Source organism: Abrus precatorius, unplaced genomic scaffold (assembly GCF_003935025.1).
Source record: "Abrus precatorius isolate BTA unplaced genomic scaffold, Abrus_2018 Scaffold7, whole genome shotgun sequence".
Lineage (NCBI taxonomy): Eukaryota > Viridiplantae > Streptophyta > Magnoliopsida > Fabales > Fabaceae > Abrus > Abrus precatorius.
This window is the reverse complement of record NW_020874417.1, coordinates 17353522-17381118: the sequence shown is the minus strand read 5'-3', so window position 1 is coordinate 17381118 and position 27597 is coordinate 17353522. Positions and strand designations below refer to the sequence as shown.

At 32.6% G+C, this 27597-nt stretch overlaps 3 protein-coding genes across 4 annotated transcripts; 1 reads left to right on the top strand and 2 right to left on the bottom strand.

The window, feature by feature from the left end:
* Positions 1–2009: 2009 nt before the first annotated feature.
* On the top strand, positions 2010–8081 carry LOC113871964 (ubiquitin carboxyl-terminal hydrolase 3). The gene is made up of 6 exons (XM_027509065.1): positions 2010–2332; positions 2933–3049; positions 4039–4137; positions 4715–4903; positions 6500–6681; positions 7350–8081. The coding sequence occupies exons 1-6, from the start codon at positions 2216–2218 to the stop codon at positions 7753–7755; spliced, it is 1110 nt and encodes a 369-aa protein (XP_027364866.1). The 5' UTR covers positions 2010–2215; the 3' UTR covers positions 7756–8081.
* Positions 8082–11287: 3206 nt separating this feature from the next.
* LOC113871963 (probable mitochondrial adenine nucleotide transporter BTL3) lies at positions 11288–14402 on the bottom strand. Its single transcript, XM_027509064.1, has 5 exons — positions 13841–14402; positions 13714–13807; positions 13035–13338; positions 11773–12240; positions 11288–11590 (listed from the first exon to the last, which is right to left on the bottom strand). Exons 1-5 carry the CDS (start codon positions 14109–14111, stop codon positions 11516–11518), a joined length of 1212 nt encoding a protein of 403 aa, XP_027364865.1. The 5' UTR covers positions 14112–14402; the 3' UTR covers positions 11288–11515.
* Positions 14403–22390: 7988 nt separating this feature from the next.
* LOC113872808 (ras-related protein RABH1e) lies at positions 22391–25514 on the bottom strand. Of its 2 annotated transcripts, none has more exons than XM_027510635.1 (6): positions 25271–25514; positions 24312–24382; positions 24059–24147; positions 23411–23522; positions 23127–23217; positions 22391–22946 (listed from the first exon to the last, which is right to left on the bottom strand). In XM_027510635.1, the coding sequence occupies exons 1-6, from the start codon at positions 25385–25387 to the stop codon at positions 22803–22805; spliced, it is 624 nt and encodes a 207-aa protein (XP_027366436.1). In that variant the 5' UTR covers positions 25388–25514; the 3' UTR covers positions 22391–22802. The 2 variants fall into 2 exon arrangements, with proteins under 2 accessions (XP_027366436.1, XP_027366437.1); XM_027510636.1 differs by having other exon boundaries at positions 22803–22946; positions 23411–23518; positions 24055–24147; positions 25271–25494.
* Between the last annotated feature and the right edge of the window lie 2083 nt (positions 25515–27597).

The window sequence follows — 27597 nt, the reverse complement described above, 5'->3', positions numbered from 1 at the left end:
TCCTTAGTTTTCTCTACCGGCATTAACTGAGTTATTTAAAACAATTTATTTGTTTAATTTTTTTATTGCACAACTCAAGTGAAAATTTGTTTCCGATAAATAATAAATTAATAGGCTGAAATAGAAAACTAAAAGGCACAAGAAAAGAAAACTACAATAACATAGTTGAATTACGTAAGATGTTGATTATCAAAACATATAAAATCATATAAATTCTTTGAAAAATTAGACGACGGTTCTCTTAAATCTTTTTGGAAAATAAAGTATATTTATGAAATTATAATTTATGAAAAATCATAAGTCAATTATAAATTCACAAATAAAGTTGAGAGTTATGGATTGATTTTATAATGGTCCACCACCAAACTAATATTGCTACATCCAAATCTTGACACAAATATAATTTTCAAGATATGAACTAATGAATAAAAGTTTAATTTTATGTTTATGATAAGAACAGTGATAATTAATTGAACATACAACAAAAAAAAAAACTAACATTTTTGTTAAAAAAAATGAAAATGTAAGGATGAATTGGACGAGAGCTAGGGAAATAAATAAGCATAATTTCTTCTAATCCAACAACATTTACTTTCGTTTTTGGAATTTTTAGATTTTGATATGCCAAAAAACAATGAAGCTTTTCTACTGCTTGCAACATCTTAGTTTTTGAATGTTAATTCCATATATTTAATGCAGATTGACATCAAACTCACATTTCTGTGAATAAAAAACCTGCCTTGGAGTGTTCAAAAAGAAAGAAAGAAGAAGAAAGATTAGCATGCTTAGTTAAAACCTTATAATCTTTACTCAGGCAAAAGAGAAAATGTTATAGGCACAAAACTGAAGAAAGTCTCTATTAGCTAAGTTGACTTGAACCTTGATCAAGCAGGAGCATGTCTTGAAAGTTTTGTTTTTAAACGATTTTTCAAAATTTTCAAAAATTGTCGATTAAATTGTCCGTCTGAACATGATCATTGATTTGATACTAAGATAATTTCTTACAATAACTTATTTAATAATTAAAAATATTTAACATATTTTTAACCACCTTCCTTAATTTCTCTTGTCTTGTCATGACAATTTTCTGAAGACAAATGCTGTGTGATGCGATATACGAAACCTTTGCCCGAATAACAGACGAAAACAGTTTACACCGCAATCCAGTGTGATTTTCGCCAAATATTTTATTTTATTTTTTAATTTAATATCTGTTCAATGTAAAAAATATTTGTACAATCATCTTTCGTACTATTTAGCAGCGTTCTTTCCAAAATTAACGTGTAAAAATAAAAATCTACGTGACATGAAATTATTAGAAATTGTTACAAAATAACATTAAAAATATAATTGATTTTTTTATCTTTATTCAAACGTATTAAAAATACCAGTGAAAATTTTAAGTAAAGATCTTTTTTTTTGCTATTTTAAATAAAGATCTTTTATTTTAAGATGTAATAAAATTACATAAAGAATTACAATAAATTTTGTTAATTTTAAAATTTTCATGTTTTTAATTTCTTAATTAGTACACCTTCACCAATTTATTCAAATAAATTGTAAAGAAAATTACATGTACATTTATATATATAAAAAAAGAGCAACACATTTCTAACACATTTTTTAAATATATTTTTAATTATTTGTTAAAATTTATTAAAAAATATGTCACATAAATCTTATTTATTTAATTTAATATTTTTATATTTTAATAAAATTTATTTAATAATTAAGAGTGTATATTTTTTATATAAAATAATAATTAATAAGTACATGATGGGACACAATTATTTAAATTTAATTAATAAATTAAAATTCAGACATTATATATGCACATGAGAATAAAACTTTATCACTCTTCACTGTTGTACTCATTCAGAGTAAAATTGGTTATTTAACATAGCTGGGATCTAGGTAATAAAAAAATACTTGTAAAAAAATGATAAAACCTGTGTTCTTTACTTCTTTTTAATTTTTTTTTTCTAATTTTTCTTTAAATTTTCGTCTGCATTTTCATGCTCTTGCGTTCTCTGTCTTGAGCGAAACCCTTTTTCATTCTCTGCGATTACATCTATAGGAAAAACCAAAAGCCATTGAAGGTTTTATTCTGCAACAAACCCTAACTATCCAAACGGTCACTCAGTATTTCATGCTGCGAGTCACTGAGTTGAATCGGATAGAAATCTGAGTTTCTCGGTGATCGGTTGACGCGGTTATGGGTGCGGCTGGCTCCAAGCTTGAGAAGGCTCTTGGCGACCAATTCCCCGAAGGAGAACGTTACTTTGGCCTTGAGAATTTCGGCAACACTTGTTACTGCAACAGCGTTTTGCAGGTCTTGAATCCATACTCTAATATTTTTCGTTTCCAATCCGATTTACAATTTTTCCTTTTTCATTCCTTTTTTTTGTCGCGTTCAATCGGTACTCTAATGTTTACTGCATCCTTATTTGTTTCCTTTTTGGTTTCAAGACGGTAGATTCTTCTTTTCTATTGTTGTTGTTGTTGTTGTTTTTGCCTATTTTGATGGTATATTGATTCAATGCGAAGTTTGTTGCAGTTCCACATGTATCATCACGAGAGTTTAGTATTTTGGATGTGCTGTTGACCTGATTAGCATAATCATTGCGCGCTAGATTAAAGATTCCGTACATGGATTGAGCATCAACTATTTTTGTTAAAATTGATTCTTAGTTCTATTGAAATTTAAAAGGGAATTTGCTAATCAATATTTTTTTTTTCGGTTGAATTCAGTAGCATTATCAACGTCTCTGTAGATGCATATGTTGATTTATATCTAGCTTACCATGTCTAAATATCAATAAGTAAACTAGACGTCTCTGGTGACAGTATTTGAAGATGGGCCTGTTTTCCTTTTTGTTAAGGTTTTTAGGGTTCTTTGCTAACTTGTTTCTTATTTTGCCTCCTTGTACAGGCATTATACTTTTGTGTTCCATTTCGTGAACAATTACTAGAGTATTACGGAAATAATAAAAGCATAGGGGATGCGGAAGAAAATCTTTTAACTTGCTTAGCTGACTTATTTTCACAGGTAATCAGTCTTTAGTTTGTAAATTTCTTGGCATTACATGCTTGATTTCTCTAAGCTTTTTCATATCTGATTGGGTGAAGCATAATTCACCATTTGAAATTTGTCTCATCTTCACTAATTAAGGCTATATTGCTTGCTTTGTACTCTCATAAAGGAAGCTGTTGATTTGCTAGCTATGCTCACTTCTTCATTTATTTGACTTTTTGTATGTTGATCAAACATACACTTGTGACAGAGAAATCTTCATGTTGATTTATTTAGTGCTTCAGTTCCTCCTAACAAAGCATACCGTGTGGTTTATTCTGTTTATCATTTGAAGTGAAGTTTATCAAAGCATGATTAGGCAGTAGTTAGGAATAGTGCCTAAAATTTATATACCTAGTCCTAGCTGACATTTTTTGTTGCTAGGTGTTGTATTTTTTCCAGTTGTTTTGTGCCTGAGAGGCAAGGAATTCACATTGGGCATCGCATGCATATCTAAAGTTTGTGTTGAAGTATGCTTGAGTATAAATACTATTACTTCCCTCTGAGAAGTTGCTTTGTGTTTATGACAGTGTGTTTTACGTGGGTTTAACGCATTCTTTATGTGTTTTCGCCTTTCCTCTTTGCCTTTGAGTTATATGAAATTGGTTTAGGAAATTGTGTGCTTGCCTAAATCTGCTTCATAGTATGCTTGAGTATATATATATATGTATTATGTATACCTGAGAAATGGCTCGGCTATTTTTGGGGTGCTTTTGTAAGTATTTCCATTTTGTATATCTATAACATTTTTGTTCCAATATATTTGTCTCAAATATTTATTTAATGGACTCTTACATGCCTGTCTCTTATGCCTCTGAGAACTTGCCACAAGGTATTTGTAGTGTGCCTTATGTCAGTATCTCCATTTTGTTTATTCTGAATAATATTTTTTTTCCAACAATTATCTCAAATCAAATGTCCATTTAATGGCATTTAGATGCATATATTTATTTCTTTTGGTGTAGATAAGTTCCCAGAAGAAGAAAACTGGCGTCATTGCTCCCAAACGATTTGTACATAGGTTGAAAAAACAGAATGAACTCTTCCGTAGCTATATGCACCAGGTATGTGCTTACACTGTTAAGAACTAATTTCTTGTACAGAAAGGTGATTATTATAGAAACCTGTAAATTTCATTGACCACAACATTCATATTATAATTAGGAGATTAGTTTGTACACATGCACACAATGATTGGTTATTCATATTATAATTAAGATTTCTTTTATATGTCCTGTGGGAAGCATAATCTTTTTATATCAGTTTTTCCATATGGCCACAATCCTTTTCACTTTGGCATATAGCACCATTCCTTTGTTACGCCTACTTATGTTTTGACTGTATATAGCTGATATACAAATGGTGCTTTGGCTTATTGGGTTTCTTTCTTTTCTGTGAGGAAATAATTGTGTAACTTATGTTGAGTGTTCATATGTGGAAAATCGTTACTTTTGAATGAGGTGGTTTACTATAAATGTTACTGAAGTCAGTGTAATAAATTTATAAATGTATTCATTATTTATCATTGATTGTTTATTATCCGTCAAACCTGATGTTCCACTGCTTGCATAACATATCATATTTTGTCTAACTTTTTCATTAGAGACAGCATTGTTATTGTGGATCTTCTCTTTTTGGCAGGATGCCCACGAGTTCTTGAACTTTTTACTGAATGAACTAGTTGACATTCTGGAGAAAGAAGCTCAGGCTGCCAAAACTGATCAGGAGACCTCACCGCCTTCTGAAAAGGCTGTTAATGGGCCTAAGAATGGTCAAGCTAATGGTGTTCACAAAGAGCCTCTAGTTACTTGGGTACACAAAAATTTTCAGGTGATCTTGCTTTGCCAATTTAATGTTTTCATTTTTGCATGTTGCTTGCAACAAAATTTGGATGGACCATAAATTGTAAACTTTATACTGGATCCAGTCAAAATTAGTGTTCTCTTTTTAAGTGTTCATGTCTTGCTGCTTGCTAGTTTAGGTTTCTAACAATTTTATACATAATCCAGTCATATTGGCTTTTATGTGAATTATTATGAAAATCTGCACATTATTTACGATACTATTATACTATTAGTTTATTTTAAATGAACTTTATTATTATACACTGTAAAAATAGTAATTTCACTTCTCAATTTTCAGTGTTGTTAAATGGTGGCCATGGTGGCGCCATGGCGGAATTCGGTGGCGGTTTTTGACCCGCCGTTACAGCGTTACCGTTTTCTGGCGTTTTTCAATGGCGGCACCATGGCGGCCGTTACGCACATGGCGGTAACGGCAGCCATGGCAGAAAATGTAAAAAAATGGCTTTTTAGTGAGAAAAATTGAGTTGGGCCATTGATTGGACCTGCTCCAAAAAGATAATCCGTGAGCCCAAACCCTAAATCACATATTTTCTTCCTTTTTTCATTGCTGTTGTGCCGCTGTGGAGCGTTGGCTTTGCAGAGGTTAAGCCCTAGTTGTAGTGTCTTGGTGTGGGTGTTGAAGTGTAATTGAGAAAGAGAGCGAAATTCCAATCTTGCCCTTGTTTTATGTATTTTAGGGTTTTTTAAGGGCAAAATAGACTTTTTCCACTTAAAATTTTTACCTTCTCTTCTCAAGCAGTAAATTTTCAAAAATATTTAGGGTTCTCTACACTGTTTTTCTTCCTTCTTCTCTAAAGCCAATTTCTCCTTCATCTCCTTCACCATTTCTGCCGGAGAAGACATCCTTTCTGGCTGTTTTCCGGCAACTGTGAGTGGAAGGCCCTGTTTTCCGACGTCCATTTTCTATTTTGTGTCTCTGGGCTCTGCCCCTCCCTCTTAGTTTTTTCCTCTTCTATTTTTTTTCAGTTCTGTTTTTCCCTCTCCCACTCTGTTTTACTCCCATTTTTTTCGTTTTTCCTTATTATTTTGTTTTCTTGATTCTATTTTTCTGTTTTCACTTCCAAGTTTCCTTCTCTATATTTATTTTAATTCTCTACTTTTCTGTTATAACTTCAGCTTATTATTCCCTCTTTCTTAGTTTTTCCCTCCTATTTTTTTTTCAGTTCTGTTTTTCCCTCTCCCATTCTGTTTTACACTTCCATTTTTTTCGTTTTTCCTTATTATTTTGTTTTCTTGATTCTATTTTTCTGTTTTCACATCCAAGTTTCCTTCTCCATATTTATTTTAATTCTCTACTTTCCTTTTATAACTTCAGTTTTTTTCACTATTGTACAACCATTTTATTCTTTTTTTCTCAAAACCTTCTTTTTATATGTAGTTAGTTTTCTAGTTTTATATCACATTTTGCAACATATATATATATATATATATATATATATATACAATTTTTGTATTTTTTCTTGAGGGGAGGGGGTGTTGTTGCTCTTACTCTGTACTGATCAGAAAAATAATATTTACTTGTATTTTGAGGAATTTTATTGTTGTAACTTGCTCTGATCAGGGAATACTCACCAATGAGACAAGGTGCTTGCAATGTGAAACGGTGACAGCTAGAGATGAAACATTTTTTGACTTGAGCCTTGATATTGAGCAAAACAGTTCAATTACAAGTTGTTTGAAAAATTTCAGTTCTACTGAGACGTTGAATGCTGAAGACAAATTTTTTTGTGACAAATGCTGCAGGTATAATGGCTTTTTGGCTCAAATTTTGTTTCTATAATTACCTGAAATCCCGAATACTACTTTTGTGGCATTGGCTGTTGGTTTCTTGAGTGGTTTGGATAAGTTAAAGTGCGTGTTCAACCATTTTGAATCATGTGGATAGCTGAATTATTCTGCTGCTTGTTTATCTAAGAACAATAGGAATCAAGCTGTATGCAACTAGTTGGAATTGGCTGCATGGATTAATTGATGTGATTAGACTTTATGGAAAACCTAATTTGCAGAAAATCATTTGGATTAAGGTCATTTCTGTTAGTTTCTCATAAAGTTTTCTTAATTCTATCTACTACCCATTTTAACAGGAGTGAAATAAATTGTTTGTGGTCAAACACAAATGTCAAATAGCTTGAATATCATCTGTTGATTTATTGAAATTTTGATGTCCTTTTAATAGGAAAATAGAGTGCTATTCATGTTTATTGATTGATACTACACTTAAAAAGAAACAAATTAGCAAACCATGATATGTTCATTTTTCCTTTGTTTGACATTTTTTTCTGTGTTATCTGAGCAGAATTTGGTGGCCATGTCAGTTTAGTGTTTAAAGATGTATATTTACTGTGGTCTCTTATTTTTCATGTCCATTCACCATTTTGATGACCAAGATGTTTACATTCTTATGATATTAGTTTGCAAGAAGCTCAGAAGAGGATGAAGATAAAGAAACCACCACACATCTTGGTCATCCATCTTAAGCGGTTTAAGTACATGGAACAGCTGGGCCGCTACAAGAAACTGTCTTACCGGGTTGTTTTTCCACTTGAGCTGAAGTTGAGTAACACTGTTGAAGATGCAGATATTGAGTATTCTCTATTTGCAGTAGTTGTCCATGTTGGGAGTGGGCCCAACCACGGGCATTATATCAGCCTTGTGAAAAGCCATAACCACTGGTTATTTTTTGATGATGAAAACGTAGAGATGATTGATGAATCTGCTGTGCAGACATTCTTTGGATCAGCACAGGAATATTCAAGTAATACAGACCATGGGTACATTTTGTTCTATGAGAGCCTTGGACCCGGTAACAGGAATTAGACAGAGTAGTTCTACGACTTTTAGGTACTTAAATCATTTGGACTTTGGCTTTTTCATCAGCTTTCCATATTTATTTTCCTTTCTACCGTTTTCTCTATATCAACCTGTTTGTGGATCCTTCAGAGGATACGGGTTGTGCAAATGTATACTTAGGTGGTTGGCATGTACAGTGGATGGTGTAGCACTGTCCTTTTCTTTTTTCCTTTTTTTTTTTTTCACAATAAGAGCAGTATATATATATCGGGTGAAAATTTCACCAACAATGTGTATTCATGGTTGCAAATGTTCAACCAACATTAGAAACACAATGAAATGGGAATTGCTCGTAACTGGTGTTTAGATTATTTCATGTTTTATAGTTTGTCGAACTCTTTAGGTTATAGGTAGATATTCGTCAATGAACTAACAGCCCTGTCTTTGGGAGGGCAAACAACCTAAATAGTTACATATAAAGCCAAACTAGGGCAAACAGCCCTTTTAACCTATTTCGAATTTCAAATCTAATTTGGTGCTTTCACGGTAACCTGGGGGATATACGGCATTATCTAACTGTTAAGACAAACTTCGTTTCTCCTTACAGCAGAGTATGCATTGAAAAATTGACTTCACTATTCCATTAAAGCCTTTGTATTGGCATATGATTATTGTGCACTGCACATTCCAGCATATGATAGGGAAATATAATGAGAATTAAGATCACAATAACGATCAAAATGAGACAATTCATCACCTAACCCTGATGTAAAATTTTAAGGCATATTATTAACAATGGAGGTTGTCCAACAATGCTTATAGATCGTTGAGGTTGTGGAACGCATACTTAATCTCCATCATGCTTTACTTGCAAAAGAAATATACACACACACACACACGTCTAAGCTCTACTGCCAATCACAAGAACGAAACTGTGCATGATGTCTACGGCTGGTGTTTTGAGTCCTTGTTTTCCTTTTTTTGGTAAATTGTGGTAGTTTGTTTTGCATTAGGGACTACGCAACAGAGACATCTAAAACTTTTGCATTATTGATGCCTTGTCCTACTGCCGAGCATGAAAGAGATCGACTCAAACTACAAGGGCGATTCTATGTCATACAAGACAAGTATATAAATTATTTCCTCACAAGCTTTAAGGTAGCCTATCCAATATTCATCGCTTCCGTCAACAGAAGGAAATTGTTCTTGGTTACAAATGAGAATGGAATTCAATATGGGGACGGAGCAGTGCCTCAAATAGACTTATTGGCACTTTAGTTAAGGCTTCTTAAGCTATAATAGAAGCAAATTGAACTTAATAAAGGGGAACAAAACCATATTTAAGATTCATTTAAATGACATGATAACTCGTGTAAATTCTCTCTCTTTCTATTATTTTATCAGATCTCACTTATTTAATTTCTATTAAGAAATAGATAGACACAAAATTTAAAGTGATATTTTCATATGAAATTTTAACACGAGAGAATATATCACCACACAAAAAAAAAGCATTTGTTGTTAGGTACCAGAGTAACTGAGTAATATCACACAGCTAAAATAGAGATGAGAAAAGAAGAACTGAAACTCAATAATTTTACGTGGAAAACCCTCAACAGATAAGGAAAAAACCACGGGTAAGACCCAAAAAATATTTTTAATAAGTGAAAGAAATATTACACTTTCTCTCTAATTTATAAGGAGAGAACAATGACACTCTCTCTTAAAAAATAAAAAAAAACTCACTCACTAGAATACCTCACAGAAGAATACTATTTTATCTTTCTGTATTTTTCTCTCTATATACTTAGGTATTGCTTCTAGTGAGATTACACAATGGTGTTGGATGCACTAAATGAACGAAGGAAGCTTGCTATTTATAGGCAAAGCTTCAGCCTTTCTTTGCCCAACAATAAATGCCACCAAAAAGTATGCAGAAGATTTTGACAAAACATACAGCAATTTGTTTGACTTTTACTATACATGATGTGAGACTAACATTTGTTATATTAAGAATTTAAAATTGTAATATATTTTTTCACTAAAAACTTTTTATTTAGATACTTATAATCAACATTAAAGATTAAAAGTGTGTTTAGATATGTTATAAATTTAACCATAAATTTTATTGGAATAATCTCAAAAAGAACTTTTTATATGTATTAAGAAGCTTGTTGAAATAATTAAAAAGAGCTTAAAAAAATCATAAACTATTTCATAAGGTACTCATAATCTTTTCCAAATGCTTCTAACATTAACAAATGAAACTATTGCTGTGATATACTGACAGGAAAGTAAGCAGTATATATATATATGCGCGAAATAACCTTTTCGAAGGTTCCAATGACCCCTCACATAAGCCTATAACCATGAAGACAGACATGTTATAAATTAGAACAATTAAAAGGAGTCAGAATGAGAATAGGAACAAACTTTTAACCTGAACAGTAAATACTATACTTAATCTTAGACAAAAAAAAAAAAAAAAACTTCCAAAAAAGATATAAACAGAACAATAAAAGTAAACTCGTCTGCACATTGCACTTGTCGATCTGGATTTGTATTGCAATTGACCTGCAATGACGTTACTGAGTATTGACAAATAAGATTTTATTCTGTTTCTTGGGCCATTTCACATATTTTTCTTTTCCCACTAATACAATCTCACATACTACATCACTCTTGCAAAGTCGCAATTAATATGTGACCCATCATCCTATTAAGTTAATGTAATGCATTTCACTCAAGAATGTTGTGGTAGATTAATATGATATAAAATATAAATCGATTCTGATGCAATGCATTTCATGCCACAAGCATTGATGTGTTCACCTGCCACAAAATGCTGCCAAAGGAAGAGCAATCCATCGCTTTTACATTAAGGAAGTTCACATTAACACCAGCAACTATTGTGACCGAGATAACGAAACACACCTTGCACAACCTCATCCGATAAATTAGGGCCTAATCCCCCAAAAAATAGAAAGCAGTTCTAAAATATTATTTTAAATTATTTGTTGGCCAATCTAATTCTTAAAATCATAAAAATATTATTTACTCTTTTTTATATATAATTTTAAAAAATAAGTTAATGAATGTTCATAAGCTTAAAAACTACTTTAGTATAATACACATACGTCGCGTATCTTCTCCACTTTCTGTAAACTCCACACCGTTATAATAGTACAAAAACTTAATAGTAGTTATTTTTTTATGAATGTATCTTAAAAATCAATTTATTTTAAAACATTTTTTTTAGTTTAACCTGCATCACGAGCTTTGTTATAAATAATAGGCTTTATATCTAATTTAAAAAGAAATTCTATCACTTTTTCAAATACTTCTCCCATTAACAGTTCATCCGACTTGAATTAGATTTGAAGTCACTTCCAAGAGATTTCATATTAAAAAAGCTACCATAAAATATTAAAAGTCAAACATGCTACCAAAAGATATTGATCGAATAATTAACCAAGCATCAAAATCTTTTCAAGCTTGCTGCTCCTTTTTCTTTCTTCTGATTATTGTCAAGTGAACCGTACAAAATTAGTACAAGATCTAACTTAAAACATCAATAAATTATTTGTGTAAAACATCCTTGATTTCCTCGCACATCTAAAAACATTCCAACGCCCAAAGAAACGGGTGACAAAAAAAAAAAAAGGAAATGAGGGGAAAGTATCATTTTCAACCTGTTTGTATGAAGAATGGAACGGAGTTTTCGCATTATCTTTCTTTCTCTTTTTTCACTTTAACAAAACAAAGCCTGAATTGTTGACATAATCCTCTATGTTGATTCTACTTTGAGAACTATCTTCATGAACTCGTAAACAAGATAACTAATAGCAGCTGATGGTAACACCTGAAAAGTCACAAAATTGAAAACACCATATTAAAACATTAATAAAAGGATTAACAGCACCTACTTGTCATGAATAAGCTAAGATGAAAACTAATTTTCAACACTCATTTGACCTTTTTTGCGAAAATTTAATGCGCAGCTTTTTATGGTTCAAAGTATATTATCGAGAACAGAGGCCATACCTGCAATAAACTGGGAGTTAATCCAGCATAGAGAGCAGGAACACCTCCTTGCTCAACAATCTTGACACAAGTTGCCAGTGCATTCAACCTCGTTGCTCGAACTTGCATTTGAAGTTGTCTCCTTACAACTTCAAAGGGGTAAGTAGCTGCTTCCGAACAACAGCCAGCAATAGCACCATAGAGTAAAGTTCTAACAGGACCCAGTTCTAGTTGTTCCAAAGCATTCAGCTCATGAGCCTCTTCTTTCATGTATTGGATTCTTTTCATTCCTTCAGGTGAATGCAGATATGCTGACTTTAAGATATCATAAACACCATAGTAGACAGCACCTGAAGGTGCCATGCTGATAATGGAGGGTACTAAGCCCTTGTAAAGAGAAAAGAAGCCCTCTGTTTTGATCATGTGGCGGAAGGCACCGATCACACCTCCCAACGCTTCACCACCAGGTGCTATCATTACCGTCCTGATCTGAAAGATATCACTCTTAGAATGCAACCACAAAAAATTCAATTAAAAATTGTACTACGTTGAAATACAAAGTGAGTCAGTGACAGAGACCATGAACAATGTCTTCGCCTCTGCGGTATTCAAAATTGCAAATACAATTTTAAGCAGACACTTTATTTTACTATGATTCAAATTTTGCCGTTATTGTTATTTACAGATGATTACCCCAATCAAGGAGCATCCTGGTGGAACAGATATATCAAAGATAAGATAAGAATGTAATAATTATGATCAAAGACATGCTTACAACATCCAATCAAGCAAACATTAAGATCTCTTAATAACCATGTTTGGTTAGCAGATAAGAGTAGAACTAAGCATCAAGTGAACTCATAAATACAGTTTAGAGAGATGGGTGGATAAGAACAGCAATTAATCCTCTTTAGTTTTTTCAACTAGTTAGCATAAATAACACTGGTTAAAAGAGATAGGGAATGAAATGTGGCTAGAAAACGACATTTTGCAAATTAAAATTCATTGGGTAAGCAGAACCTATGCGATTCCAGCAAACCTATCAGAAACACTACACTAGACAAGTCTGCATCAATTCATACCCATCATATCATATTTCTCTGAGCATCACAATCCAAAGAAAATGTACCTATACTTGAACAGTAACAATAAAGTTATAACTGTCACATCCTATCCTATCATATTGCTCCTCAAAGTATCACAATCCAAAGCTTGAACACATAGCAAGCAAAGAAAGTTATCAGAGACAGACACAACTAACAGGATCCTGAATTTCCACTCACTGTGTCCATGGGCAAGCAGAGCAAGGTAGCTGTAATCCCTGCAGCAGCGCCCGCAATAAACCTCTCAAAATTAGTGGATTCTTCATTCCCCAATATCCTCGTCAATTTATTTCTGTATGTATCATAGGCATAAAAATTTATAGCCTTAAAGGGCGCTGTCCGAAGAATGTTCACAAAATTTCCTTTCCAGAAACCTCTCAACCCTTGAGAAGCTGCAATTGCCTGAATGAGCTCATAAAGATTCTTCTGTTCACCACGAACTATGTACTCCAGCTTAAGTCTCTCAAGTGGTGCAACAAAAGTCCTGATACCACAAACAGAACACAACTCAAACGGTGCATCAATAAAATCACCGTGCACAAGCAAGAAAATAACATGTTGCATGTTGGTTTTCAATTTTTTTAAAAAGAAGGGACAAAACTTATGCATAGCTTCAAAACAAAAACAGCTACTTCAACCTTAAGCAAACCCATAGTGTAAAAATAAATAAATAAAACAGTTCAATAATCAAACAGTTCCTTCACTTGAACTATGGAAATTAACTTGGTATATAATCATTTCTAAATTTCTCTCTCTCTCTCTCTCTCTCTCTCTCTTCTTTTATATTTGTATATACACATTTTTAAAATACACATAAAATTGTGAGTGTATTTATTGAATAGAAATAAGGAATGAAGACCTTGAAACCATGGCTGCGACAGCACCAGACCACAGATGCTTGGTCATGTTGATAGCACCCGATCCACTCACCCCAACATTCTCTTTCTCTTCAGCTTCCACCTTTTTGTGATGCCCCACAACTTCACCCGATTCTCGTGAATATCTGTGATCCGCACCGGTTCCATTTATGGACAAACTCAACGACAATAACACGCCACCGCCGATGGTACAAACTCTCTCTTCCACGCAACCGACCTTTCTCCTGGGACTCCAACAAAAACACGAAACTTTCCTCGGATTCAAAGAAGAAGAAGGAATCAAGGAAATGAAGGAGGAAGGAACTATGTCTGCGTGGAGGAACAGGCCACCGGGGAAGAACGAATCAGAGGGTTCGGGTTGTTTGATCAAGTGGGGCATTGTTGTAATTTTGATTGTTGTCGTTGTCGTAGGTTGTTGCTTCAGATTGTATTCGGTACGAGGTACGAGGAGTTGGGTTTGAAAATGTTTTGGCTTTCCTTTCAGTTTTCACGTTTTGCTTTCGCTGGCTTTTTAATTTGAGGACTTAACAAGAATGAGGAATATATGAAAGTTGAAAGATGAGAGGAATGGAATCCGATTTGGGCTTCTGAGATGTGTGTGTGAGATATAGAGAGATGTGAGGTGTTTGATTGGGGATGCATAGCTTCCACCGTCGCATCTACATTGCGGGGCTTTGTCGCCGGTTAGTAATAGTGCCTTGCGTTGAGGTTGGTGATATCGTGCTTCTTTATTTAATTTAAATCCCAATCGCTCCTATTCATTTTAAAATGCATAAATTTCTAGTGTTTACGCTTTCCATTTTTTTCTTTAAATTATTTACCGATGATTTTTCTCTTTTTAAACTTCGGCTAATGGAGTTTTCCAACTTTCCTTTATTGTGACAGTAATAGTGGCCTAACAAATAGCCTAACTAGTACCCGTAGTAGTATGGTAGCAGTACATATTATTTATGGAGCGTGCGTGGGCTTGAACAGGGAAATTCTTGTGGGCGTGTGGGCCTCGACTGGCCCAGTTCGTGGGCTTTGCGGGTTGTGCGCGGCATTCCGAGCGCTGATTCACGGTCTTCTTGTTTTTTTTCACAAACTAGTCAGAAGGAACTCCCTCTAGCCTGACCCTGGATAAAGACAGCAACGCTGCTGACAAAATCTTTTATGCTCTTTAATATACTTTTTATATTTTATTATTTTTTGAAAAGTTAAAAATAAGTTTTTTAAATATTTAATCCATGTGTAAAATAAAAGTGGTTTAACATATTCCAGAAGTTTATATAAATTATGAAATGCCATTCTTTTGTCTTTTATATGAACTACCATAGAGTTATTCGTAATTTTGTGTTTTTAATCTTTCGAACGATAAAGCTAGATCAAACAAATTTTGGGATTTCCTAGGTCGTTCATCTAAGCATAGACATAGACATAGGGGGGGGGGAGAGGTTTCAAAGTATATGCCTATTGGACCCACTCGCTGGTGTGGTCCTCTTTTATTGGATGAGCTTGCCGAAGTATCCTTCCATAAATAAATTACCTTTGCCCTTCCTTACAACCAATAGATTACTATTGATACAATAATGCTATTTAAACATCCAGCTTTGGTGTCTATACTCAACATCTTATAATAACACTCTTCAAATATAAAGTTGCATATTACTTATTCTACACACGTGAATATATTGTCTAAACTTATTAACCAAATTTAAAAAAAATTAAAAAGAATATTGTAAGTGTCCTGTCTCTGATCCCTTCTCTCTTCTTCTTCTTCCTCCTCTTCTCCTGCGGCCTACTCTTAGGTATTTGAGTGTTGTCTCTCATTTGAGCATGCACTGTGTCACTTTGTCTCTTCCACTTCTCCTCTCACGCGTTCTGTGCAGTTTTTTTTTCTTCTTCTTTTTCGTCCTCCTCCTCTCCTGGAGCCTGAGTATTTGGGTGTTGTCTCTTATTTGAACAATTTACTGTGTCACTTCGTCTCTCTCACTTCTCCTCTCACTTGTTCTCTACGGGTTCTTCTTCTTCTTGAACATATCCGAAAAACAAACATTTGAGGAGCGAAGCTATGTTGTTGCTGTCCTTCTACAACAAAAAAAAAAAATTTCTTTCTCACTCTCGGGGACTATTCATTATTATGTGACTCTCTCTCACTTATTCTGTGCGGCTTTTTCTTGAACAAATCCAGAAAAAAAAAATGTTTGAATTGCAAAGCTACGTTGTCGCTGCCCTTTTTCAACAAAAAAAAAATTTCTTTCTCACTCTCGGAGATTATTCATTGTTACGTGACTCTCTCTCACTTGTTCTCTGTGGTCTACTCCTGGGTATTTGTGTATTGACCCTCTTTCGAGTTTTTGTGTTGAAGATAGGTTGGACAACAGTCGTTCGCAGCATTACAGGTACTTTTAATGTCTTCTTCTTTGGGTTTTCCACAATGTTAATGAGTACTCTGAAATCATTTTAGATTCCGTTGTGGTAGCCTTATAGAGAATGACATTTAGTGAATTTTTGTCACTAATATTAGGCCATAAGTAGGAAACTGCTACTAATATCATAGAAGATGTGCTGTGTCTAAACTATATGAAGATGGTAATTGACATATAAACCTAGTAATTCAATGTTTAATGTGATGGTAATTTTAATATGAAAGTGGTAATGTTGCAGGATTAACACAATTTCTTTTTCTCGTGTAATATGTGTTATTGAACTTACTAAAGTTTATTTCTTGAGTTGTCACCAATATTAGCTGATAAGTCTAAAACTGCTAGTAATATGATAACAGTTATACTCTGTCTGAACTGTATGAATATGGTAATTCAGCAAATAAAGTTAGTAAACCAATGTTCAATGTGATGGTAATTGTAATATATATACTGGTAATTTTGTAGGTTGTACATAATTAAAAAATGATGTGAGGAAAAGGACGCGTTGTTGAACAAGCGACAACCTCAGGATCAGACCAGGACTTTGATCTTAATGAAAATGTTAATTTAGATGAAAATGACTCTAGTGATGAAAGTAGACAAGTTATGCATAGTAATAGGACCCGTTAACTGTCAAAGAAGCAGACAAAGAAGAAATCTGGCGGCAAGGTATGTAATCATCAAACTTGTGAACCATTTATCATTTATATTGATGTTGTATATTTGATAGTTTAATTGAAATGCATATATACAGGCTGTATTCCTTAGTCGATGCTCACCAAATCGTTTAGAAACGATTTGTAACATCTTGACAAAAGAACAGCGAGACATAGTCATTGATATGGGGTTTGGAGGACTTTTCCATGTAAAATGTACAAGACTTGATAGGAGAATCTGCTTAAAATTGGTAAAGTCTTTTTCATTTAAATCAATTGTGCATATACGCAAAGGGAGAGGAGATTTCAGTAAGCTATCACGATGTAGCCAAAGTTTTTGGGCTGCCAGAACATGGTTTGTACATATTAAATAAGTTAATTAACCTAATGACCTTTACTCTCAAACTGATAAATCTAATATTTCGAACTTGAATATAGGATTGGACATTCCAGAATGTGACACAGCCGAACAAAGAGCAATGTTGACTGAATTTGAAGGAATAACAGATGCCCAACTATTTCGGATTATTGGTGAAGGCAAAGTGGACGACTAGTTTAGAAGAACTTTTATCTTGTATGTTTTGTCATGTTTCTTGTGCTCAACTTTAAAGATGACACCCTGTCCAACGCTTTTAGGATTTATCATTAATATAGAAAATGTAAAAAAGTATAATTGGAGCTTATTTGTTTTTAATTGGCTTGTAAGACAGTTGAAATCATATAAGGCAAGACAATACAAGAGTAAGATAGTAGGGATTGGAGGTTGCATATTTTTTCTTAAGGTATTGTAACTTATTTGGTATAGTTTAGAAAATGTTAATTGTACAATTGTTATAACCTATTAATTGAGTATATAAGTATTTCCGACTCTAAAATAAAATTCCAATATTGCTGCGAGTTTTGTATTTTCATAAGCGTCTATTAAGCATCACTGGCTTTGACAAAGAATATCCTTGGGTTAAATTTTGGGATGATGACATGATAGAAAAACGGATTCGGGAAGAGAAGAATGACATTCTGGTAAATTCCATTGATTTATCTTGAAGATTCCTATTTGTGGTTATGTTACTGTTATTATAACGAAAATGGAGTCGTAGTTCATATAAAAAATTTGTTTTTAATTAATGATAATTCTATTCTTGAATAGAGCCTATTGTATCACAAAAAAGATAAATGTGATCTTGTTGACTCACTGTGGTTGAAAGAAAATTCTGAAACAGAGGTATAGTAAATTTTTTTTTTTTGAGTAATGCAATTTTATATTTCTTTTGCTGTTGTTCAGTTTATGTTGTCATGTTATGTAATTTTGTTGTCAATCAGAATAAAGTTTTATTTATTGTGAAAATGTAGTTGTTTCGAAACTTAGTTGCGGAGACTATCAAGATGTATAAGGCACAAGAAGAAGCTGCACTAGCTGCTAATCGTTTTATAGTTTTTAATTCCACAACGATGAAATCTTCACAAGATAATAAAATGAGAAATAATGATTTGGATAAATCAAGCCATAAAATGGAAAGCAGAAGTTTGAAAGAGTCTGATTTCAGAAAACATCAGCATAAAGATATACCTGAAGGTGATGGTGGACTTACTTGTGGTCGTATTGTCTAATCACATAAAGATGATTGTAGAAAAAAGGCATGTAATGCCTTATATCAGAATTGTATTAACAAGTCAATCCCACCAGAATAAAAAAGAGAGTATGAATTTATAAGTCTATGTTTTATAAATAATAGTAATACATTTTATTTATATACGACCAATTAGAGGTGGACTGTTTTAGCTTGACTAACTATTTGTCCTTTAAGTGTTAGAGTGCTAGTTTCAATGTGCGGATACTATTTGAATTGGGTAGACATTATGACAATGGGACGTAGACGACAACTGTGTAACAATGTATAGTACAATGTATCATATTAATGGTAGTTTATTATGTTGTTCTTGACTTTTCCTTCTACTAACGTAGTGTGTTGGTTATGCTTAGGTGGTTTAGCTTGACTAGTGCAGTCTTGAATGATACAAACATTTCTCCAAGTTCAAAGTCGCGTTATTGTTTGTCTTCATATTTTATGGTGATTGAAATTTATTCGATTTTGGTATTACATCAATATCTTTGTGTCTTTGGCGTAATTTTTTTCATTTATCTAACTGCAGGATTGCATAAAAGTTGATCTAGATAATTTCATGAAGGATAAGCATTTGCCATGTCGCGAATTATCCTCTTTTTTTCCTGTTAATCAGCCTCAGCTTCTGAACTGCAATTTGATATTTTAATTGAAGTCATGTATCGCGTATTTGCTATGTTACAATGTCGCAACAGATTAATGCAAATCTTATTGTGTTGTAGATATTTGCACCAATCTTGTATTCAAAGCATTGGTGGTGCTATGTGGTGGACTAACAGAAGATGAAATTAAAGTTCTTAGATTCTATGTACTCACATCACATAAGGAAGATGACTATGTTGGATTAGTTGGCGGTGTGGAAAATATTATTTCTTAAGTCATATGATGCATGTTTCATAGTTATAGTTAATGCTAAAGCTGAATAATAATATAACATTGTAGGCTAAACAATTTGAGGAGATATTCACATTAATTGATCAAAACTTTGTCTCTACAAATGCTCACTTTCAAATTGAGTATCCAAGTGTCCCAAGACAACATAATGGGGAGTTCATCTTTCATATCACCTTATTTCATATATAGAAATAATTAAAATTGAATTTACTCTTCATTTACCTTTCTTTTTTAATTACAGTTATGATTGCGGTGTGCACACCATTAAATACATGGAGATGTGGAATGGTGAAGCAGCATATGATGGTGATTCTACTATGCCAACATGGACTGAAGTGTGACATTTGTTTTGTTGTTTGTATTACACATTCGTTTATATTCATTTAACCTAAATTGGTGCTAATTAAAGTGTATATAATCCCAATAGGATAAAGTTGCAATCATTCGAGAGGAATTGTTAATAAAGTGGGTGTTGGATATCAGAAATGAAGAAAGAGAAGCTATGTGCAAAGCAGCTGATGTTCATGACATGTTATTAACTCCTCTATGTATTCTTACTAGTCCAAGGTCTAAAAGGTTATCTTCAGGTGGTCGTATTGTCCAAAACATAGGTATGTGTATATGTACACTACTGTATCGTGTTGATAAGGCTAAATTGATGCATGTTAAGCTTACCATGTAGAGTTGATGATTGATGTTAACAGGTTTTGAAGAAAAAGCACATAAAAATGAATGTCAATCCATGAGAATGTTATAGAACAACTGTTTTTATAGACCATTTTCCAGATCCCCCTTTCTTTGCTGTGATCTTTACTTCACAATTGACAGCTATCCTATGAAGTGTCTTCAAAGTTGTTGGTACCTTTGAAGAGCTCTTTCCTTCTTGTATGCATGCAAGTATCAAATAGTTCAACTCTTCATCAGGGCCTTTTTTTGAATTTCTAATCTTCCATCCAAAACCTACTTTAGTTGAATAGTTCTTGTAAAATACTTTAATAGCTTCAACATCATCAAACTCCATTCGGACACTTGGCTCAACTATGTCAGAGCTATCATCCTCACTAGCAACTTCACACACGGGCTCAACAACATTTTCATTGTCATGCTTTTGTGCTTCCTCCTCAATAACCCGTTGCACCTCCATATGCTTTAAACGTTCAAGCTACAACCTGCAAAAAACACACAAAATAGAAACAAAAAAAATTAAACTTTATAAAACAAAGGGTGTTTTATAAAACAGAGTCATGGGCATGAGCTTTATCAAAGACCAACTTACCAAAAACTATTCAGCTTAAATGCAAGACCCTGGGTTTTCGATTTATATTGCACCACCTTTGATAGGACTTATGTATCACTCAAATGAGAAGTGAGACAATAAACTTACACACAAAACGTAGAGTGTAAGATGAAAGTAACGTGAATAACAAATAACATGACAAAGATATAGTTTTAGCATAGGAAGAACATTGTAGGATTGAAGAACTTCATATTTTTGGAAAGGAAGAGGACGAAAAAGAAGAAGAAGAAGAAAAATTAAAAGAAAAAGAAGAAGAAACCGCAGAGAACGCGCGTGAGAGGAGAAGTGGGAAAGACGAAGTGACACACTATCACACTCAAATGAGAGACAACATCCAAATACGCAGGAGTAGGCCGCAGGAGAGGAGGAGGAGGAGGAGGAAGAAGAAGAAAAGAGGAGGAATCAGAGGCGGAAGACTTACACGACATTCTTCTAATTTTTTTAAAGTTTGGTTAATGAGTTTAGGTAGCATACTCACGTGTGTAGAATAAGTAACATGCAACTTTCTATTTGGGAAGTATTATTATACGGTGTTGGATATAGACACCAAAGCTGGGTGTTTAAATAACATTATTGACTATTATTATGACTACTTGTTCTAAACATTCTCTTAGAAGTATATTATTTTGTTATTCAATCTAATATATCTCATTAATGTTTTCAATAAACATATTCTACATTATTAAGTAACAAAAATAAATACATTATTCTCTTTTCTATTATATGTCTATTTTTCAGAAATTTCTTCACTTGTCTTAAAAGATTGATTTTTGGATTTGATTATAAAAAAATTAGTTTCAAGTCTTGAGTAATTCTTTTGATTGATTAAAATAAATAAATCAATCAATCAATTCAACCTAGCTTCTGATGACGTTCTAACTAAATGATTAATCAATTTGGTCAAATGAGAATGACGAAATGAGTTTAATATTAGTAATTCATTAGAAAAAGTAAAATAAAAAGAAGAGAAATAAAACTAATTCAAAAAAAAAATTAATCTATTTGTAGTAACTATTAAGAAGCTATTAACAAAAATCAATTCATTCTTGGTAAACATGTTTGAATTTTATTTATTTTTCAAATTTTAGTTTGGTGAATGTAAATTGAGTTTTATCAATAAATAACATCTTTAGCGAAGTTGTAATTGAGTTGTGTTAGACAATATTTTATATCTCAAAACGTGATTTGAGTAGAAGCGATCCTTTAGAGTAAACAACCGTTTACAAAAATATAATCCAACCATACCCTTATTAGTAAATCGCTACTCAATCCATATTTTTTTTTTATTAACAAAACCTAATATCCTGATCCCTTTAGATTTAGATAAAAAAAAACAATTTAATAAATTTTATTGTACTCTCTAAAATGAGCAGATGTTTTATACTATGTTACATAATGAAATTAGTAGTTTATTTAAAAAAATCATAAATATCTTTTAATTTTTAAGATATTAAAAAAATTACATCCTTTAATAGAATATCATAACAAACGTCAAACAATTTTACAATACAACACAAACCATATTTTAGTACTTATTTAAATGTCGATTGAAATGTTAAAAAAATCATGTTAATTTTAATATAATATAATTGTACAGAATTTTTATGTTTGAGTGAATTTAAAATTTTGTTCTGAGTTTCACTAGAAAAACATTCAAACATAAAAGACATTTCTTTAAACTCACTTTTAAATAAAGCTAATTCGATAAAGATTAAATTCATTCAAAATCAAATTTGTAAATCGCAAACAATGGAATGGTTCCGTCAAGTTAGTCGGGCCGTTGAGTCAAACCAGATCCATAGGCACACCCATAAACCAGGCAAAATTCTGCTTTGGATAGGACGCGGTGCCCCCCCAAAAAAAGGGGTCGGATGGAGGGTAATTTATTTCAGGCCTTGTAAATAGTTTGCCTTTCTAAAGGATAACATAAACCTTAGACAATTTGGAAAACTGGTTTATTACCTGTATTCTTACATTAAGGGACTAATTGCATAACAAATAAAAAAATAACTAACAATATTTGGGCCGTACATCAAAACCATTACAGCAATTTGTCCCCCTCACCAAGTAAACTGAAGGAGTGAAGGATCATCGATATGAAAGCACACTTCCTCCAGCTTTATCATTCCATTCGAGCAGCCCATCCCGGAATCATGTTCAGTGAACAAATATTGGCTCTTATGAGAATGGTCTTCTCTAGCATGAGCAACCACCTCCTTGCTGCTCTGCCTGGGATGAATTCACCGTGGGCTTTAAATTTACATCAACCATGTCTTCCTGTTTTGTAGAAGAAAGAGTTTCCATTCCTGGCAAGGCAGCAGCAATCTTACGAAACAAAGGCTGCAATTTTGCATTGATGGAAAACATTAAGGACACAAAAACCAACTCGTGAGATAAAATTGAGAAATCACTAACTGATCTTAAGCTTGAAAAATACAATAGATCACGGGCATTTTAGTTCAGGAGCTGCTCTAATAAACTAAAAATATTGAGATGACCGGAGAATTCACTAATTTTCACCTTGATATTGAAGCCGGCTTTTGCACTGGTTTCTATAAACATGATTCCAAACTCGCGGGACTTGGCTTCTCCTTCCTCTATAGAAACTTGCCTGTTTATGCATCAAAATGGCCTTTTTCAAAAGAACTTTCAGCTGGTAAAATCACTATTAATTGAATGGCAAACACAAAGTGCAAGTCGTCTGCTAAATAGTTTACTGTGATTTCTACTATCTGTAACTACCAAATCCAAAGAGTTCACGCACAGAGAGCGAGAGGGACCAAACTTACAAACTCGGTACTAACCTTTTATCAACAAGATCAGTTTTGTTTCCAACCAAGACAATAATAACATCACTGCCACGTTCTGTACGCACCTCCTCAACCCACTTGTTAGTGTTCAGAAATGATTGCCTGTCTGCATCATAACAGCTTACCTAGGTTAAGTAATCATAAATTGCTGTTAAATATATCATTACTTACATGAAAAAACAACACTAAAGCACTTCAAAACCACATATGCAAACACAGTTAAGATAAAAAAAAAATTCAAGAGAACAGGGTTGCATGCAAGCAGGTACACACACAGGAAAGGGCAAAGATATTTCCATAAGTTGTAACAACATAATGTATTTAAGAAAAATAAGATACTAACAGTGACTCAAACACTTGTATGCATTAAAGAATGCATTCATACACTACAAAACCTTTTTTGCTGGGTAACATGATCAAATAACCTAGCCTATGCGTGGACTCGTGTCCAATTGGCCTTAAACTCACGTTAATTGCAAAAGCTACACTTGACGGTGTTGAAGAAAATGCATGTGTATGAAAATCGACGTGGAAGCGAACACACATAGAAAACTTATGTCACAAGAAAACCAGTAAAGATCCAGAAAAGAGCGTGTTAATTAGATGATGGAAGTGGTACAAAGAAATACATATAAAACTCACTAGCAACGTCATATACAATAACTGCAACAGAAGAATCTCTTATGTAGCTTGGAATGAGACTTCTAAATCTTTCTTGCCCTGCAGTATCCCTGTGAAGTAAAAATATACCAAGCTCAGAAATAGTAATAAGAACAGGTGAAATAAAAAAAGGCTATACCACCAGATATATTTGCTCTCATATGACTTCTGAAAAATAAATAAGCAAATATACATAGACCGTGCTAATAGATATTTGAAAAGGAACTCATCCTACCAAAGCTGCAAACGAACAGTTCTGTCTTCAAGATACATTGTTTTTGACAAAAAGTCAATACCAATAGTAGCCTGAAAATTAAATGACCCCATAAAAAAAATTGTCAGCGACCAAAGTAGCAGCAAGAAAGGAAAAAAAATGAGAAATGGTGAAAAACAAAAGACTTGAAAAGAAAACAAGCCTCAAATTTAAGTTATCTCTTACATGATAACGAACATAAACATAAAGAGCTAAAAAATGTCGGAACCTTCATAAGACCATGCCTCTTAAAAATCAACGCAATTATAATAATCAAGACCTTGAAAAATGTTGTCTCAGCAACTAAAACAAGCTCTTCTTCCCATTCTAGCATTTCAACAACACAAAATGCGGTCCTGATTTCCAAAAATTGCTAACGCGACAATGAATTTTCGAACAATTTTGACATAATTCCTACTCGCCACCACGGCTTTCCCTTGAAAATGTGAGTGAAAAACAGAGGGATGAGTTTCAACAGAAAAATTACAAGAAAAACTTGTCCCTCAATATTTGTTTTCTCATCCGAGATTGCAAGGAATAAAATGAAACAGTCATATAGTTCAGATACCCACAAAATTCAGAGCAAAAATATCTCTCAGAGCAGAGCACATTGCATTTTGCAAAATATCCATCTCCTCCTGATCCTCTCATGTTCTAATTAATCACGTGCGATTATTGATCAAAACGCCTTAAGAAATTCCATCACAGCAAAAATTATCGCGGAACTCATTTCCCAAACGAAGTGATCTATTAAAAAACACTACATATATCGTGATGCTATTACCTCAGATTAATTCACGCGAAATCACGTAAGCATATAAAACACATGTCGTAAGTGCCTTATCCGAGAGATAGAAAAAAGAAAAAAAGATCAACGGGAAATCAAAATCAATTTCGTTACGGTGAAGGAAACGACACGGCGTTTGAGAGTGAATGGAGACCTGATAGGTGGTGTCGAATTTGTCGTACATGAAGCGAGTGATGATGCTGGTTTTGCCAACAGATTGATCGCCCAAGAAAACGAGCTTGTATTTGGCGAGAGGGGACACCGTCGCCATTTCTGACAAATCCTTTCTTATTCTTCTCTCTCAGAAACGCGGATCTGAATCTTCCGAATTCTCTTCTCGCAATAAACACGCACACACACAGAGAGAGAACAAATGAATGAAGAGTAAATGCAAATGCAACGTTATTTGGAGTGCAATGTCTTTTATATATATGGGAATGGAAACCGCCAACCACGTTGAGGACCGCATCACGCGAATTTTCCATCACCTCTCAATTGTCACGTTTCCTCACCCCTTCCCAAAAATTCCAAATTCACTCGTATATTACTCCTTATGTCTATAATATTTAGTGTATATATAATGCATAGTATCATGAAGCATATCATTTTGTTGATTTGTCGCTTGTTCTCTTTATTCAAATTATGCAAATATTCTTTAACACTTATAAAGAGTTTAAGAGACCTTGCATGTTGATTAATCAACAAGAAATTGTTTAATTTAATATATGATCTCGAATTTAAATTTTAATATAATTATATTAAATATTCAAAATAAAATTTTGTCAAATAATTATTTGATTTGGTTCAAACAAATTTGACTAAAAAATAGTTTAAAAAAGAACAGTTGTGGCACAAAAAATTATTTATACTAGTTAAATAAATTAAAAAATAGTATCTTATTTTGGCTTTTCAAATATCTTAAAGAACCGTTTGGTGGAAGAAAATTTATTTTCTTTTATTAAAAAATGTGCCTTGATCGTGTAAGTTTAGCAAACAAGCTAAAATTGGTAGGTCAATGATCAACTTGCTAAATGGATATGAAAACGGTAAAAATAGTAAAATACATGTAACTTATGCGTGTATTAATTAAATGAGATGTGAGGTGAGATGAAATAAAATAAAATGAAGATTTTTATTTTTGTTGTGTAGGAAATGGATTAAATAATAAGATTAATAAATAATAAATTAATTCTATCTCATTTCTCTTAAACTGAATAGGAAAGGTTCATAATAATTGAGTTTGAAAAAAAAAAAACATGATTATATTAAAGGTTATTTTAACAAAAACTTATAAGTATTACCATGTGTTTCAATCTAAACAATGAACCTTCGATACGACTAATTACATATTGAATTGAAATAAGTTAGACAAAAAAAAATGATTAAATTTAATTAAGTAGGGCTAAATTGATTTAATTTATTAAAATTAATAACAAATTTTTAGTACACCTTTTATTATTAATTAAACTTGTTAAAAAGATTATGTAGATCTCCCTTCTAATTTAATAAATTTTATTCATAATTTTTAATATATTTCATCTAATTATTGAGAATGTGTTTTAATTATAAGATGGTGGACTCATTTTAAAAAAATTACTTTACTATGATATTTTCTTAGAACCTAAAGCAAGATATCAATTGCATGTCCCTTAAAGCTAAGCCTCTAATTTAGGTTAGTTAAAATTTTAACAAATTTAAATACTACTTCGATAACATAATTCAATCTAAATTTGATTGATTTGGTTAAGTTAGATTAATTAATTTTTTTTGACTAATTTAATTAATTTAATTTTTTTTATTTTTTATCTGATTTAATTCAGATTTGACTAGAATCGCGCACCTAAATGTGGTGCGTGAGTCTATCACTGAAATTTTTTTATACACATAAAAACTTGAAATTGAGACATTATTTAAACAATATCAAACTATTTATTTAGTAATTCAACTCTTTTATTTTCAAACTTAATCAACTCTCTACCAACGATGATTATATTAAAAAAATTTTTTTTTGGTATTTATATAATATCTACTACATTGTCTAATAACAGTTGGTATTCTTAATTAATTTGATAATTTTCTAGTTAAAATAATAGAAAAATTGTATATTTGATGAGAACATTATTTTCATGTGAAGAATACATGATATAAAAGAATTTAATTAATCTTTTTACTAAAAACTTAAGAGCATGCATTTTAGTATCTTGTGTAGGACAACGTACGTCTATTGTCACGTATGTACGTTTAGGAAATGATGCAAGTCTATGTTGAGTCCTATTACTCCAAGTAAAAACTTATCATAAAATAATGTCATTCACCGTACATTATCGCGTGAGAATATTTATATATATTTTTATTAAAAGCGACGTTAATTCCATGATGTCTTACAAGAAGTCATATGAACTACATTAGTTGCTAACAAGTCTAAATTCATCCTATATTAATATTTTTTATGAATAAATTTAAAAACAATATCTGGTCAAA